This window comes from Chenopodium quinoa, unplaced genomic scaffold (assembly GCF_001683475.1).
Source record: "Chenopodium quinoa cultivar QQ74 unplaced genomic scaffold, ASM168347v1, whole genome shotgun sequence".
Lineage (NCBI taxonomy): Eukaryota > Viridiplantae > Streptophyta > Magnoliopsida > Caryophyllales > Amaranthaceae > Chenopodium > Chenopodium quinoa.
In genome coordinates, this window is record NW_018743987.1 from 2321992 (window position 1) to 2339694 (window position 17703).

At 35.2% G+C, this 17703-nt stretch overlaps 2 protein-coding genes and 1 long non-coding RNA gene across 9 annotated transcripts; 1 reads left to right on the forward strand and 2 right to left on the reverse strand.

The window, feature by feature from the left end:
• Positions 1-2528: 2528 nt before the first annotated feature.
• Positions 2529-4089, forward strand: LOC110690141. Its single transcript, XR_002505024.1, has 2 exons — positions 2529-2760; positions 3852-4089. It is a non-coding gene; the product is annotated as an uncharacterized LOC110690141 (long non-coding RNA).
• Positions 4090-10452: 6363 nt separating this feature from the next.
• On the reverse strand, positions 10453-17656 carry LOC110690142. Of its 7 annotated transcripts, none has more exons than XR_002505028.1 (12): positions 17368-17656; positions 15886-16008; positions 15408-15646; positions 14997-15296; positions 14500-14907; positions 12012-12281; positions 11605-11935; positions 11307-11498; positions 11099-11215; positions 10918-10999; positions 10726-10827; positions 10453-10643 (listed from the first exon to the last, which is right to left on the reverse strand). XR_002505028.1 is itself a non-coding variant. In XM_021866966.1 (7 exons), exons 3-7 carry the CDS (start codon positions 15492-15494, stop codon positions 11741-11743), a joined length of 1260 nt encoding a protein of 419 aa, XP_021722658.1. In that variant the 5' UTR covers positions 15495-15646; positions 15719-16008; positions 17368-17656; the 3' UTR covers positions 11561-11740. The 7 variants fall into 7 exon arrangements, 2 of the variants coding, with proteins under 2 accessions (XP_021722658.1, XP_021722660.1); XR_002505026.1 differs by having other exon boundaries at positions 10918-10981; positions 15719-16008; XR_002505025.1 differs by having other exon boundaries at positions 15719-16008.
• Positions 10542-11666, reverse strand: LOC110690175. The gene is made up of 6 exons (XM_021867007.1): positions 11605-11666; positions 11307-11498; positions 11099-11215; positions 10918-10999; positions 10726-10827; positions 10542-10643 (listed from the first exon to the last, which is right to left on the reverse strand). Exons 1-6 carry the CDS (start codon positions 11664-11666, stop codon positions 10542-10544), a joined length of 657 nt encoding a protein of 218 aa, XP_021722699.1.
• Positions 17657-17703: the final 47 nt, after the last annotated feature.

The following is a 17703-nucleotide window of genomic DNA, read 5'->3' on the forward strand; positions in this document are numbered from 1 at the left end:
TTTCTTCAGGCTTAGAAAGCTACCAAACTCATCTCTCGGCTTTCCTCAAGCATGGAAAGCATTTTAACAAACGTCATCCGGTGGATTCCTTCAAGCATAGGAAGCTACCAAACTCATTTGTCACCGATACACTGGTGTCAGACACGCATTCTATCCCTGTACTCTTTTATCTGTAGAACTAACATTTTTCAGCAGGTATCGGCGTATACAGAATGATTTAGGATCGCAGAGCGTCTTAAATCATTCTCCGTCCCTATCGACTACTTTGATTATCGTTTTCGAAACTGACGTTTCTAGAAACTCAGTCAAAGTGGGCGCTTCTGTAGACACCTAAAAATGTCTCCCCAAAACCAAACCCGATGATGAACTATCCAACGATATATTATAAGCCCAAATCCGAGTTATAACGAATAAGTTATGGACAAAATATTAAACTGAGCCCAAACCGAACCTAAGCCCACCTTACCTACGACCCAATGATCATGTGGAGGGTCCAAATTATTTAATCTCATTCCTAAAATAATTAGGATTAATTGGAAGCTTCTACAAGTTTCTAAAATATCTTAATTATCCGTTTTGAAAAGATAAGATTAAAGAGTTTGAAATTGAATAAAAATTTTCTTTTTGAAAATCCTATTTGAAAGATGTTCAAAGATAGACGGATATGAATTTCGTGCCTCATATTTTTTATCCAAATTTTATATGGTTGGATATCCTTGAAATTATATTTCCAATGATATATTATAATATCAATTCCGAGCTATCATGGAAAAGATATGAATAAAATGTCAAACTCTATCCAAAACTGACACCGTCTCACTATTTCAGCTATATCTTTTATTCGATAAAATATTTAAATCTGATTTCAATTGGGTTAGATAGTAGACTTCAATATATTTCCAACTATATCTTATTCATCTTATTCAAATTTCTGGATCAAAAGATATGATAAAAACAAAAAACCGCAAAAACTGCTGTCTATCGAGTTTTATTCCGATTTAATTCGGATCTTATCTTGTTTTTTCGACCCTTCTTTTTTTTCTCTATAAATAGAGGATATCACCCCTTTTCCAATCATCAACAAGATTGATCATCAAATAATTCTCTTCTCTCTCTTTAGCCTAAACACTAGCCACCCTATTCTCTCACCATTCTTCCCTTAAGCACTCTAAGGAGTCCATACAATACCCGAAGTTCTTTACTTTAACCAAGGCGTGAGAGTTATAATTAACTGAGGGTTTGGACCAAATCAAATCTAAATTTATTTAATTTAATTTTCATTTGTTTTATATGTTTTATTGAAGTTACTAACAATTTATTCATGATGTAGCAATTTAAAGGAACGCGCGGAATGTGAGTAATTAATTAATTTAATTACTCTTATTTTATTTTCTTATTGCTAGTATCATGATTAGGTTATTTTATATTTAATTTGACTAACGCTATTATTGTTAAATTGCTTCCAATATTAATGTTTGTTCTATTATTTTTATTGATCACCATATTGCATGTTTAAAGGGAATATGTAATTGAAAATCACGCCTAATAAGATAATTTGGACGACCGGTTTAGGTTCCTTTTTAATCTTGTTATTAATTCAAGTGATCACGATATTATAGAATTATATGTTGCATTAATATTCAACCAATTTAGCATAATAATAGTTTGGAGCAAATTGAATCTTTGTTTGCATGCCTTTGAGATCGTAGGAATCACTTTTCACTATAAGAATCGAGTAGAGGCCAATACGGGCGAATGTGACTCCATGACTCACTTCGTACCATCATCCCCGATCTCCTTTCGTGGTTCCGAACAATATGGAGTTAGTAATCTCATGGATTATGAATGGGGTGTAACCTTCACGGGTCAATCGTTGTTGCCTTCGTTGTCCCTTAATCGTGGTTGCCTTTTATGATCCGTGAACGGTTTACAAGTTCCTTAAAAACTTGTTGGCGGCTCCCTACTTTCCTTGTCCCTAATCGTATAGTTCAATTCCCACTTCCTATGAGTGCCAAGCATATTCACAACATGCTCTAACGTAGGCGCACTTCGAACGACGTTTACAATACACAAATTTTTTTTAAAAAAAAACAATCAATTAACAATTACATGACTTCATAACACTACAAGAAAACAGGTCATTTCCGACGGACACGAAAATCCATCTAAAAGTACGAAATTTCCGATGAAAATAAAATTTGTCGTATATTTATGACGGATTTTTAATCCGTCAGAACATGTAACTTTTCCGAAGGAAAATCCGTCAGAAATGGTATATTTTTCAACGGATTAAAAATCCGTCGTAAATTTACGACGGATTTTAATTCCGTCGGTGGTTTGTGACAGATTTTAACCCGTTTCCAACAGAATTTAATTTTAAAAAAAAAAAAACCCAAAACCCTAATAAAACGGCGCCCCCTACCCCTCCCCTTTCATTCACATTCCGCCTCTCTCCTCTTCTCTCTTCTTCTTCTGATCTTCTCCTCTCTTTCTCTCTCATCCTCCTCCTTCTCTTCTCACGCTTTCTCTCTCCTTTCCTCCTCCTCCTTCTCTTTTCATGCTTTCTCTCTCCTCTCGCAAGCTCTCCTTTCCTACTCTTCTCTTCTACTTGTGTATGTCGTTTACGGTGATGCTTCAAGGTCAAATTAATGGTTTTTAAGGTCAAATTCGACCATGAAAATCCTAAATCTAGGGTTTTTGTGGTCGAATTTTTCCTTGTTAAACCAATTCGAGGTGAATTTTGAAGTGTTTTATCTAAAGGTACGTTTTAATTTTTATTTTTGATTTCTTTATTTAATTTTTGGGTGATTTTCTGTGGTGGTGGTGGTATGGGTTGTGGTTGGTCTGGGTCATTTTTGGGTGGGTCATGGTGGTGGTCTTTTTTTTTATGTTTTGTTGGTGGCGGTGGTCTTGGGTTCCGCCACGGCTAAGGTGGGTGGTGTGGTTAGGGTTCGATCAGGGGTGGGTGGTGTGGGTTTGGTGGGTTTTGGTTAGGAGTAGGTGGTGTGGGTTTGGTTAGTGTATTTGGTCAGGGGTGGGTGGTGTGGGTTTTGGTGGGGTTCGGTTAGGGGTGGGTAGTGTGGGTTTGGTTAGTGTATACGATCAGGGGTGGGTGGTATGGGTTTTGGTGGGGTTTGGTTAGGGGTGGGTGGTGTGGGTTTGGTTAGTGTATTCGGTCAGGGGTGGCTGGGTTTTGGTGTGTTGTTTCGGTTAAGGTGGGTAGTGTGTGGTGTAGTGTGGTTGAGAGGGGCGTTTTGGGTGGGTTGAGGTAGTGATACGCTGTGCCGGTAGTGGCACGACGTATTTTTTTAAATTTCCTGAAATTAATTTTCGATGAAATTCTGGTCAAAAATTTCCGACGAATTTAATTTCCGACGGATTATGCCGGTGCCTAAAAACCTCTGACGACGGAAAATTCCGTTGGAAATTCTGTCGAAAAAGTGTTTCCGACGGAATTTCTGTCGGAAAAGGTCTTTAACCTACAAACACTTTTCCAACGCGACTTCCGACGAAACAAGTTTTCCAACGGAATTAAGGGTGTTTCCGACAGATTTTTTTTTCTGTCAAAATGGATGATTTTCTAGTAGTCTAATGTAAATGAAAAATCAAATAAACACTTTCGAATCAAGTAAACAACACTTACATGTCTCCAAAATCATCATTTTCTTCATTTCATTCTTGTTTTGTAGATACTAGCGCAATTTCTTCTCTTATATCAAAATTCAAGTTCGATCGTAAAAAAAATAAGAAAATAGACTTACGATTTTGATTTTGTTGGAGATTTTTCTTTCTCTGGTGCAATTTCATCTTATATATCACTCATTGTTGTTGATATTGTATCAAATTTACAGATTTTTCTGCATGATTGAGCAATTTCAAAGCAAAAATGGAGAGAGAAAATGGCAGATGAAGAAAGAGAAAATGATGAATTTTTTTTTGTTTTATATTTTTGTACTGGGGTAGGCAGTGGCAAACCGGCAATTACTCTTTACTATGAAGCATGTGGTTAATGGGTTTATCTATAAGGGTTTTGAACTGCTGGGCATTTGAGGGATGCCAATACTCCCTTCAAAAGCCACCGCTTCAAAACTGGTGGGAATACTTGTTAACCGGTGCCAAAAAAACCCAAAAAAATATAAGTCACACCATACGGAATAATACGAGCCAAATGGTGAGCAACAAAATTCCCGTCTGGCTTTACATGAGACCAAGCAATATCATTAAAAAAAGGTACAAGTATCTAAGAAATCATCTAATAGAAAATCCAAGTCAAAGACATAATTTGAAGCTTTCGAAAGCCTGGAGATAATGGTGCTGCTGTCCGACTCTAGAATAATGTGTTTAAGCCCATGTTGCCTTGCCAAACGCACATAATAAATAGCAACTTTGCCTTCTGCTAACATAGGGGACCAGAATGCCTTGTATCTTCGTACAGTAGCAAAGACAACTTCTCCCAGATGATTGCGAGAAACCACACCCAATCCTACCCAACCATCAACATTCAAAACAGCATCACAGTTAACTTTGATGCGGCCTTACGAAGGGAGTTTCCAAATCTTCAAGCTCTTGGTTGGCTTTGGGCTCTTGCAGCCATAAATCTTTAAGGCATACCTGTTATAATCCTCCACAGGTTAGTCATGTGCATGAGGACAGTATTGTGGGAAGTCTCCTTGTTATTAAAGACTTTGTTATTGCGCCTTTCTCAGATTAACCATAGAAGAGCTGCTCTTCATTGCTGAGTCTTCTGATTCTCGATCACTACCACATGCCTCTAATAGATCTTTAAAATTAGGAAATTCTTCCAATTTGACAAGCTTGTCGCAATTGGCTGCAGTCCATAGATCACGTACAACAATACAAGTAAAGAATGCATGGTGCATGGTTTCGGGTTCAGCCAAGCACCAGGGGCAGTGGTCTTCATCTGACATATGTCAGAATTTCAAGAGAGCACGAACAGGTAAAGAGCTGGTGGAAACTCGCCACTAAAGGTGTCTTACCTTGGGAGTAGTTTCAAGCTTACACAAATTGACCCAAGCATGATGAAAAAGATCAAGGTTACAAGATTTTCCCAACATATAGGCGATTTTAACAAAGTAAAAACCATTGTTGGAAAAGGCCCAAGTGAGTCTATCTTCCGGATTTCTCAAGCTTAGAGGTATCGATAAAATACATATGATGTCCTACTCATTAAAAATAGTAGCGTAGCTCATGGTTCTAGTCCATGACATCAAAGTCTATAAGGTCAATGACATAAGTAACCAAATCAAAGTGTGGAGATAGAATATGTTAGCCGTTCTCGTAAGCAACCCATGAATCATCCCAGATATTAATCTGGCTGCCATTTCCAACCTTCAAGATGAGACCTTCCTTAACTAAGGCCTTAACTCCCCAAATACTTCTCCATCGAATAGCTACTGTAGGGAATATTTGAAGAATTACCCCAAACTTGAACCCCACTGTGATCATACACTAAAGCATGGTGGCGTCCAAAGGGAAGGAAGCTAGAGAAAAAGAGCCGCCAATAAGTTTTAGGAGCTTGTAAACAGTTCATAGGGTGAAGGTTACACCCCTTAGCGATCTAGGAGATCGTTAACTCCAATAGGTCTGGAACCATGACTGGAAGTTCGGGGATGAAGGTACAAGTCCAATCTAAAAGAGAAATAACCTGCCCTAATAATAGGCCTCTACTTTATTCTTCTCGTATTCATGTGCGCTTTCTGACTAACATGCAATCATTAGGTTCACCCTAAACCTGTTTATCTATGTTGATTGAATATTAATGCACAAATAAATCTATTTTGGTGATCACTTGAATTATAATCATATTAACCCTAAACAAGATTATTAATTATCTTATTAAGCGTGATTACAAGTACAAATTCCCTTAAACATGCATAAAAGGAGTGGTCAAGCAATAAAAATATAAATCAAGCAACATAATAATCATAATAATAATCATAATTAAAATAACCATGTTCATGTTAAAAATAAAGCATAATAATAGCAAGATCCTATGCATGATACTAACAAGATTAATAACAAACCCTAGCATGTCACTAAACATCAAAAATCAAAGCTTTAACCCTAACATGATACTAAAATGACATTAGGAAAGAAAATATGAAGCATTCTTTTAATCATACTTGATATTAGGAATTTTTAGTTGTTACCCTATACATGATACTAAGAAGCAATAAAACATCCTAACATTATACTAGGAATCAAAATAACAATCTAAGCATGATTTCAATAAAGCAATTAAAGCACTTACTTGGATGCCTCGTACCTCTTTCTAATAACAAAATACACATGTTAGTAACTTCAAGGAAAATAATAAATCAAAGAACTAAATTAAATAGTTGAAATAGAGATTCGGGACAAAACCCTCAGAAATATCAAACCTTTCACGTCTAGGGCGAAGGCAACTTCGAACTTAGCTAGGTGTGTGTAGCGCTAATGTATGAGGAATTGTGTTTGTAAAATGGTTGGTTTAGAAAGAGAGAGAAAGAATCAAGAAATTCTTGATGAGAATTGATTAGAGTTGATGATTAAAAACGGAGGTGTAAGGATGCTATTTATAATAAAAACAGTCCGGATTAGATAAAAAAAAATTAGAGTTTGAAGAGGAATAAAACACGACGTTGTCGCCGCAACTGCCCTTGTCGCCGCGCGAGAAGCCTGTCGTCCGACGCTGCGGGACAGTTTTTGCGGATTTTGTTTTTATCATATCTTTTGATCCAGAAGTTAAAATATGGCATATAATATGTCATTGGAAATCCCTTGAAGTATAATTTCCAACCCAATTGGAATTAGATTAAAATCGTTTGTAGATAAAAAGATATGGCCGAAATAGTGGAAGGGTGTCGGTTTTGGATAGAGTTTCATATTCCATTCATATCTTTATTGTTATAGCTCGGATTTAATATTATAATATATCATTGGAAAGATAATTTCAAGATCTATCCAACCATATAAGATTTGGATAAATATTATGAGGCACGAAAATAATATCTGAATATATTCGATTTCATACAAAATAAGGATTCTCAAAAGGAGTAGTATTATTCAATTTCAAACTCTTTGAAACATAATTATCAATCCTAACTCCATTAGGATTTAAAAGAACCTTCTAGAGTATTCTAGAAGATTATAATCAATCCTAATAGCTTTAGGAATGATAATTAATAATAGGCCCTCCTCTAGAACATTGGGCCGTATGTAAGAATCAAACCGGGCCCTGTTTAGTATTTTGGCCATAACTTCCTCATTATTCATCGGAATTGGGCTTATAATATATCGTTGGAAATGTCTTTTTGAGCCCTATCCAACTACACTATTATTTGACCCTTGTAATGGACCAAACTAAATTGGAATGCAAATTTTTTCATGAATAGGGTAAGAAAAGAAATGTTTTCAAAAATAGAAAGAAGAGATATTTTAATAAAAACATCTTCATCACTAGACTTTTCACACTTTCACCTCGTTCGATAATCAAATGACATGAAAGGTATTCATCACTGGGTTTGGTTTTGGGGAGACACATTTGGGTGTCTACAGCTACACAAAAGTCCAAGGGAAGAACTTAAAAAATCACTGTGAGGAAAATATTTTTTTCCCCAACACTCTGCTCAACAGTGAGTCCGGATTGGAAATAAGCCTCCAAGCTTGCTTCCCGAGCATCGCTTCATTGAACACCGCCATGTCATGGAATTTAAGGCCACCAAGCATCTTCTGATTGCATAGGGAATTCCAGTTTATCCACTGAACTTTCCGGCGATTATTAGAGTGACCCCACCAAAATTTCGCCATCAAGGATCTAATATCATCAATGATAGTAGGTTAAAATCTATAAACCCCCATAATGTAAGTCGGAATCGCTTGGATAACGGATTTTATGAGGGTCTCCTTTCTGGCTCTAGACAAAAGTTTCTCTTTCCACCCTTGGAGTTTCTTCCATATTCATTACTTAAGGGGATTAAACACCGCTTTCTTAGATCTCCCAATGATTGTCGGAATTCCAAGATACTTCCTGTGTTCATCAACAAGTCTCATCCCAAAAAAAATCTACAAGATCTTTTTTCACTAACTCACACACACCTTTGCTAAAAGAGACCTGCGGTATTTCATAATTATTTTTTTGTACGGAAGCTGCTTCATATTTGTTGAGTATATCAACTATCTTGGAGCATTCTCTTCGGTTGGCTCTAGAAAAAAGAAAACTATCGTCAGCAAAGAAAAGATGAGAAATTTCAGGACCATTTCGGCTGGCCCGAGCACCATGAATATCGCCTTGCGATACAGCCTTGGAAATGAGAAGAGATAAATCATCTGCGATCATAATAAATAAATACGAAGAGAGTGGATCGCCTTGCCTTAAACCCCTTGACGGTTTAACTTCCCCACAAATAGTACCATTTATAATAAAAGCATAGGAAACCGTCGAAACACAACTCATAACCGTCTTCACCCAGAACTCTGCAAACCCTATTCTAATCACCAGCTTCTCCAAAAAGGTCCGTTTAACCCCGTCATAAGTCTTACTCATATCTAGCTTCAAAGCTATCGTTCCCTTCTTACTTTTGCTCTATTTTTTTCATGGTGTGAAATAATTCCAGAGCAATGAGGGCATTGTCAGTAATAAATCTCCCCGGAACAAAGGCACTTTGATTTTTAGAAATGATATTAGGAAGAATTGACTTCAAACGTATCACAATAGCCTTAGAGGCTATTTTATACAGAACATTGTAAAGAGCAATCGGCCTAAATTTAGTCATATTTTAGGGATCATTTACCTTAGGAATCAAAACAATATTGGTGCCATTGAAGTCTGTCGAAGAGATATGACCATGAAGAATATTGCACACAATTGTAGTAATGTCGTCCCCAATAATATGCCAGAATTTTGGGTAGAAAATTGCATGAAGTCCGTCAGGTCCCGGAGCTTTGCAAGGATGCATCTCAAAAATTGCAGAGTAAATGTCTTTCTTTGTGAAAGGCTGGAGAAGTAGAGCATTGACATCATCAGTATTGGAAGGAGTAATAGCTTCAAGCACTTCATTACAGGAGTTTTCAGAATACGGCCTCGAGGTAAAAATTTTAGAGTAATAGCCTTGAACTATACCCTCGATTTCCTCGTCTTCTCTGCGCCACTCCCCTTTCTCATTATGCAGCCCCACAATTTTATTTTTCTTTTTCTGTTAGGAGGCCTTGTGATAAAAATACTTTGTTTTTTTGTCTCCGTCTTTTATCTCAGTCAATCTCGATCTCAAATACCACTAAGCTTCTTACTGTTCATGCACGACATCAGGCTTTTTTTCAATTTCTGCCCCTAGCCCGATAATAGACTTAGACATTGCTCCCTCTTATACGGCTTTAAGCTTTAGCTCCAAGTCATTGAATTGTTTATTAAAATTAGGTTAATTTTTAAATTACCACCCAAAAATGTAACAATTTTCTAACTATCAGTTTAATTACCACCCTTTAAATTAGATAAATGCTCAGATTACAACCCATTTAAAAAATTGTTTCCCACTCCAGCATCGCAAGGAACCAAGTTACCTCCTCAACCGATCTAGCATAAGGCACCCCTTAGTGTCTTTCCACGTCTGTCGAACTACCTTCTCGCACTCAGTGTCAAGAAGCCAAGCCGTCTTGAATTTGAAGGATTTCTTCCCTCTCTTGCGCTTTCTCTTAGGCCGCTTCTGTCTAACCATAATTGGAGTGTGGTTAGACTTGAACCTAACTAGGTGCTCCACATAAGAATCAGGGAACAAAGAAAACCATTCATCATTTCCACAAAATTCACTAGTAGAAAAAGTGCTATTTGTAACTGGCGAAATTGACTTTTTGTAACTGGCATTGTTGGTTGCGAATGCCACCGTTACAACTAGTGAAAATTATTCGTAACCGGCTCATGATAGTTACAAATAACGTATTATTCGTAACTGGCATAACCCAACGCTAGTTACAAAAAGTCTATTTTCCAAGTAAAACAGTACACTATTTGTAACTGGCATTAAGTTACGTCGGTTACAATAAGGGTATTATTAATAACTGGCAAATCATAACGCTGGTTATGAATATATTTTTTTTATTTTTAAAAAAAAAAATACTATTAGTAACTAGCATTAGATTACGCCAGTTACTAATAAATATATATTTTTTTTAAATATTTGATTCGAATACAAAAATGATAGTATATCCTACCAAATGATCCATCGTCAAATGGGTTATAACCTGTTACAATTCAACCAAAAAAACACGTACTGCGAATACTTCCATACTTCCATACAATACAAACACTCTAAATAGTTCCGCACAACTCGAATTATTCATCCATAACCATACAATACAAAAAAATTAATTATACTTTAATTTCCAAAAAACAATTAAACTTGAATTAAAAAAGCATTGATTTATAATTTAGAAATGTAATAACAATAACCAATAGGCTAAATAAAATTAAAGTAGATATATAAAAATGTGTTATATCATTTTATTAAGCTAAATGCGATAAATCATAACATCGATTAATAAGATAACTAGTGTTTCAACAAAAAATTAAGCCTAAAAAACTTAGCCCATTGTTCTCGAATCTCATCCAATTCTACATCGTTGTAGGCTGCAAGTCTTGCCAAATACTCCTGAAAAAAAAAACGTGTATATATATTATACTTTATAAAAATAAAACATCAACCAAAACTCGTAATACATCTCATCACTAACCTCTTTCAAATTACCCTTGCAATCGCTATGGAAAGATACTATCTCATACATATATCTCATCACATAATAAGCACATTCGGTACCACCACATTGTTGAGCACACTAATTCAAATGAACATAGTACAATTATTTAATATATTAAATAATACTTTCATTACCAATAGAACGAAAAAGCAAAAATTATACGCTTACCTCCATTCTTATGTATAGTAATTGTGGCTTACTCGTTTTGAAAGCATTTCCTTTAAGGTGTGACCTGTATACATTGTAAGGTCTAAAAAAAAATCATAAAAATCATTAGATTAAACGAAAGAAAAATAAATTTTAATCACATGCATATGAATACGTAGTACTAGGAATGTTGTGTACTAACATCTTCATTACTTTGGACAACTCTGAGTTTCGAGCGTTCGGAGGTGATTGAATAACAGAATCAAACTCATACACAAGACTCATATGCAAATCAATCACATAGAGTACCCAATGATTCCTACATTTTAATAAACTTGTTTGTATTATTCACATAATTAAAATAATAAAATTATGAAAAAGTAAAGATTTCAAGGATCAGTAGTACATACGCTTCCATATATGGAGCCAAAATGAATTTGCATTGTGCATCATTTTTCCTTAATTCAGTAAGAAAAGCATTTTTCAAATACATTTGGACTTCAAGGAAATCTTTCTTGATTTCAACTGCAGAAATTTTTTGGGGGCACAAGAACTTGATTTTAGTCTTCTGAAATAATGAGATATGCTTTTCAATTAAGTACCTGCATTTTACAGAAAAAATAAATAATTAGTATAATAAATGGATCTAATAAAATATATTTCATAGTAAAACAAATTCAAATAACTTAAATGAATGTTAGTATTTACAATATGTAGACATGGATTAATGAAATATTAGCCCATGCTCCTCGTAGTAATTCAAGAGACATCATCACTAGTAACATAAATTTGTGTGTCTTCCTTTTGATAAAACAATGGAGCCTTCAATGGAATTGTCGTAGTATCATAATCTCCACTTCCTGAAGTCATGTGTGTTCAACATAGAACACTGTTCACCAAGACTCTCAACAATATTTTCCGGAATAGTTATGCCTTTGCCTTTAATAGTTGAATGCTCTGAGTTGATAGGTCCGCAACTATCAACTTTCTCTTTGGTTTGCACCAATTCATTATCCGTCTTTTTTGCCAAAGTCATAACCTTCAAGAAAAGATAAATATTAATATAATTTAGTTACAAATGTCTTAGATCATTACATAGCATATCAATGAATTACCTCATCAGTAAAGAAGACTAAATCTGCCGGCCACCCCAAAAAATTACCTTTCGCCTCACCCAACTTGGTGATACCGACATCAGTCTCTTCTGGGAGATTTAGGTGAGAATAATCACTATAAACATGGTCAACACTAACTCTATAGATGTCACGGTTCATTTTCTTGTTATGAATCACTCCACTAGGACAAGGTTCTATCGTTCCATCGGCCACAATCACTGAGTTCCCACTGAACTCATCAACTAAAGCAAGAAGACATTTAGTTGGGATCTACATAAGTGATCATGTCGTAAGAAACATGAAAGCATAATCTACAGTTAACAACTAATATTCAAGTGCTGAATACAGTGTTTATATTTTAAAGCACTGATGTCAAAAAATAAGATTAATAAAATTTATGAATGATATTTTCCTTTTCATAAATTAGAAGCATTTTATATAAGCAATAAGACCGATTAGTACTATATGTCTACATGTTTAATAAAAATGTGTGTCAAGGGACATAATAAGGCTTCCAGATTATAATTATGTCAATAGACTAAATGTCACGTACACTATAACTATCTAAGACCCTGAGATTCCAAGGAATATAAGAACCAGAACTAATGAATACATGAAAGTAAAGACACATCCCATTAGCATCAAGCCTCAATGAATCCTAATCTTCCATTCTATTGTCCATTGCTTGAGATTTTTCACTTTGAAACATTGATTCAGCCTTCTCCCTATCATATTTTCCTAATATGTCAAAATCCCAAAAAGCGGGCAAATAATTTTATGACTAAATTAGTACGTGAAGGCTGAGCATTTTTGCTATTACAGACATGGAGAAATACTAATTTTTTTTATGTTGAAGCAACCATTCTTTGGCTCTTTTAGTTTTCTTATTTTTAACTCCAAGATAGTTTTAAAAAAAAAAAGCCATCAGGAATCCTGTTCCAAATTATTTGAATTACATACTGTTGTCAAAAAAACTCGAGATCTAACAACTAAGAACCAGCTAAATTATAATGATTCAGCCATTAATTGTACAAAATACAGATTATAACATCAGAAGCAATGAATATGGAACCTCTATGAAAAAGAATGTTCACTGTTCATGGTATATTTTGAAGTAGCTTATCACAGTTATTCTGGCTCAAGTACTCTTGTTTGATAAAGGTACAAGTCCAAGTGTCAAACACTAAAACTAATATTTTATTTAAACATCTATGTGTCAAGTCCAAATGAAGTATAGTAAGGATGTCAAACATCAAGCACCCAGCACCAATATTTGATTAAAATGAGGAAATATGCTCCAAACAATATGAGAACTACAATCTATCTTTCTTAATAATTTTGGAGACAAAAATTGACTGTTTGAGGATAGAATGAGCAATGCAATATTTTTGTTTCCAGGAAAAAAGGGATGATAGGTTTGGGTGATATACATATAAATATATAATGAGAATCAAAAGTAATGCAGTGCCTCAATTGAAGCGTTTTGCATAAGGGCCAGTGGGCATGTGGGATTATGGTACATACATTTCCCTTGGAAGATAGCAATACCATCATTAGGTTAGACCCTTGATTTAAAGTGCATTGACTAAGAACAACTTCACAGAACTTCATGGAGCATATGATCATGATAAATATCAAAGGAAGTCTATACACTCATATCAGAAACAGTAATTGATAAATATCATGGCCTTCTAAAGGGGCTGCACCTGAGCCCCTTTCATAAACCCTAGATAAAAACACCATGTTTTTAAAACGCGAAGGCACAAATCAGCACACAAATCAGCGATACAGGACAGAGCAGCTATATGACAGCAACAACAAGACAAAAATGAGTGTTACTGTTTCATTGCTTGAGTTGAGGGGTGAGTCTATACCAGGATTCACAGCATATAACTCCACATACCTAAAATTAAGAAGACTAAACAATACCACTCCAACATCAAATTCTACAAGCAATACCAACCAACTCCACAAACCTAAAATTAAGAAGACTAAACAACGCTAAACAGACTATCCATCCTAACTCAGTTCTGAATTCTGTTCTGATTTTCAGTTCCGAATTTGGTTCTGAAAGTCAGCTCTTAATTACGTTCTGATTTTCAGTTTTGAATTCAAATCTGATTTTCAGTGCTGAATTCAATTCTAAATTCAGGTCTGATTTTCAGCTCTGAATTCAGGTCTGATTTTCAGTTCTGAATTCAGTTCTGATTTTCAGTTCTAAATTCAGGTCTGATTTTCAGCTCTGAATTCAGGTCTGATTTTCAGCTCTGAATTCAGGTCTGATTTTCAGTTCTGAAAGTTGGCTCTGAATTCAATTCTGATATTTAGTTCTGAATTCAGTTCTGAAATTCGGCTTTGAATTCCGTTCTGATTATCAATTCTGCATTCAGTTATGAATTTAGACTTTGAATTCATTCTGATTATCAATTCTGCATTCATCTCATGTGATAATAATTAAGAGTTCAATCTCAGTCAAATGAAGGTTTACCTCTAACAAGCGAGGACTTAGCTCCGTTGGATTGGTTGAGTAAGATGGGGAAGGTTGAGCATCATTTACTTGCAAATCATTAACAGTCATGTGTCGTATGAAAGCAGAAAGATAAGAATTTACAGCTGCTGCAATGTCTTCCTTTAATTTTTCTTCAAATTCCCGAGTTAAGTTCTCTTTAAATTCATCTAGTTCTTGTAATGAGCAACCACTTTTAGACATGTTTTTACCTTTTACAGGGCCAAATGCTTTTCTATAGCCGACACCAATCCCACATCCACCAAGTCCTTTCACAAATCCACGATGGTCCTTTTTCCCAAATGCCAAAGTAAGGGCATCAACGCCTCGCTCTGATTGTTTACACTCTCCTTCCTCAGATTCCTTTGCTTGTTTTTGCAAGTTCTCTTCCTGTTTGACAAAACATAGAAAAAGTTAATTAGTTGAACAAAAATCTGTAATGTCAGTAGATTTCTTTGTTTTGATAAACTATGACATACAACTATATTGGCAATTCGAATAGTCTCCGTATCTTTTGGGTCGATGCCCCATGTTCCATCTGGCAACCGCTTTTCATGAGCTAAAACCCACTCAAGAGCTCGACGATCAAAAATAGAACCAGTTGATGTACTGCTCTGGGAAGTGTGGCCAGTAGTTGAAGATTCTGCCAGAGCAGGAAATCTATTTTCAAGTCTCTTTTGCTTATTCCAAATTATCCAAGCTCTTTGAAAACTGTTTCGACCCAAGTGATGGCGACATTTTTTTAGCTTTGCATTTTCCTTCCCCTTTTCACTCTTTTCCTGTTTTTTTTTAAAAAAAAAAAAGAAAAGAAAAGAGAGTTAAACATTATCATATTCTTCACAATCAGTTTTTGTTTGATTAATTAACAGTGCATGTGAATATGTAGTTACCTTGAATTCTGCTGATTTACTATATATTTCGAATCTCTTCCATTTCTCCTCTGTAAAGTAACCTTCATACACTTCCCATGGCTTCATATTTGCTTTAGGAAAAGTGGCCGGGTATATGGGTTTTTAAAAGTGATGAATCGTGCCCTTAAATTCGACTTGTGACAGCTGAATCGCGAAGCCACAGCACTATGAAATCTTTTTTGCCTTTCTCCACTTGGATCCTCAATGTGGAACATTCGCTGTGGATTAAAAAAAAGTTAACTAATATTTTGAATAGCAACATGACTAACTAGTAAGTGAATAGTTTATACCTTTGTCTCTTCCCATATATTTTCCCGGTCCACTTTATCTATTTTTGCATACTCATTCACAGTGATGTCTAATCTCTTAGCACATGCACCAATTTGTTTTCCATAAGCGGGTTCCCATTCACCAGTAGGCAAGTCAAAATCATTAAATTCAAGCACCATAGGCTTACTTGATTGTATTGCCTTTGATGGCCCCCTACTCCTCTTCTTAGATGATGTGGCTTGCAAAGCAACATCTTGGCTTGAGGAAGTTTGCTCTTGACTTTGTTGAATGGCCATATATGCTCCTTGATCTAGAAGTGCCCGCATAAAACAAAAGACAGAAACTGATATAATTAAATATCACATGAACAGAGCTATATTTTTACAGATTATAAAAGGTTTCTATCTACAAGTAAGTAACAAAGCAAGCAAATATAAATAATAAAAGCAACCTGCAGAGACATTATTTTTCAATTCCTGAAGTTATAATACCAATAAAAACAGTCAAGCTTGTGCCGCATATATAAGAACTATGTAAAATTCCATTAAATCTGTCAAAGCTCAAAAGACTAAAATCCAAGTGAAACTGGAGGTTTTATAGTCATCTAACATTATTGTCTAGCATTATAGTTACAAATTAATCGAAGAATTAAAAAGAACTACAGATTGATAAAAAATGAAGCCTAGGTATCAACATATTCTCCCTCCTCATGGGCATACTCTTCATCAGCGACAATGTCTTCCCCCTCTCTTAGGGGTTGAACCCCAATAGATAGAGGCGGTGTATCATCAAATAGGTCATACTCTTCCTCATCGACAACATTTTTGACACCAACAATTCTTCTCTTGCCTTGAACAACAACCTGCCAGTTATGATCAATGTTATCCCTTATATAGAAAATTTGTTTTGCTTGTGAAGCTAAAACAAAGGGCTCCTCCCCATCAACAAATCGACTTGAATCCACTAAAGTAAAACCAAATGAGCAGCCTAATTCTTCAATTAGGTCAAAATAATCTTAAAACATATCAAAAATTGAGAATTCACACTATTTTCTTACATAATGAAAGCGCTGAATTCTTCCTAGGTCTATAGGGCTGTAGGATTTTATAGTCAAGCATAACAAATTACACCAAAATCAGCATATACTAGCAGTCTTAACATCACATGGTCATGAACAATTTCTGGAACAATCAGTAGCACAGGGCACAAACAGAGCACAAGCAGAACAGCCACATGACAGCAGCAACTAAACGAAGCATAATGCATAATTTTCATGGAATCAAACAAACCAAACAAAAAGGCCTGACATACTCGGCTAGTGTACCCCAATTAGACATGCATGTACCCCAATTACACAAAGCAGTTCACAAACAATAATCATTTCTATTAAACCTTTATCTATTAAACAGCAGCCTGACATACTCAACTAGTGTACCCCAATTAGACATGCATGTACCCAAATTACACAAAGCAGTTCACAAACAATAATCGTTTCTTAATTTTTTTTTGTTCAAAATTATTCATCAAAACCTAATTTCCTTGGTTTTTTAATAATCTAATTTCATTAAAAATTAATCAAGTAATTGAAAACAACAACAATCAATTCGAATTTACATGTAAAAACACTAATTCGAAAGTAAAATAACCCTAATTTAAAAGGAACACATACCTCAAACTTTGATAAAAGTCCCCTATAGCTGATCCCAAATTCGAACAAGCCAAAACAACAATTAATGGAGTGAGATGCAGCGACAGAGAAGGAAGAGAGGTGAAGGAGAAGGAGGAGCAGTGAAGAGGTGAAGGAGGAGCAGTACGTGAAGGGGGAGCGAAACTACAGTAGTGTTAGTTTTTTTTTATTTTTGCGAATTCTGAGTATGTAATAGCTACCTTAATTTTTTTTTCTTTTGTTTTTTTTTACCTTTAATCAAAATTTAAATGAAAATTACTTTTCAAAAAAAAATTTTAATGAAAAATAAATAAAATTAAGAGAAAGTATAAAACTAGA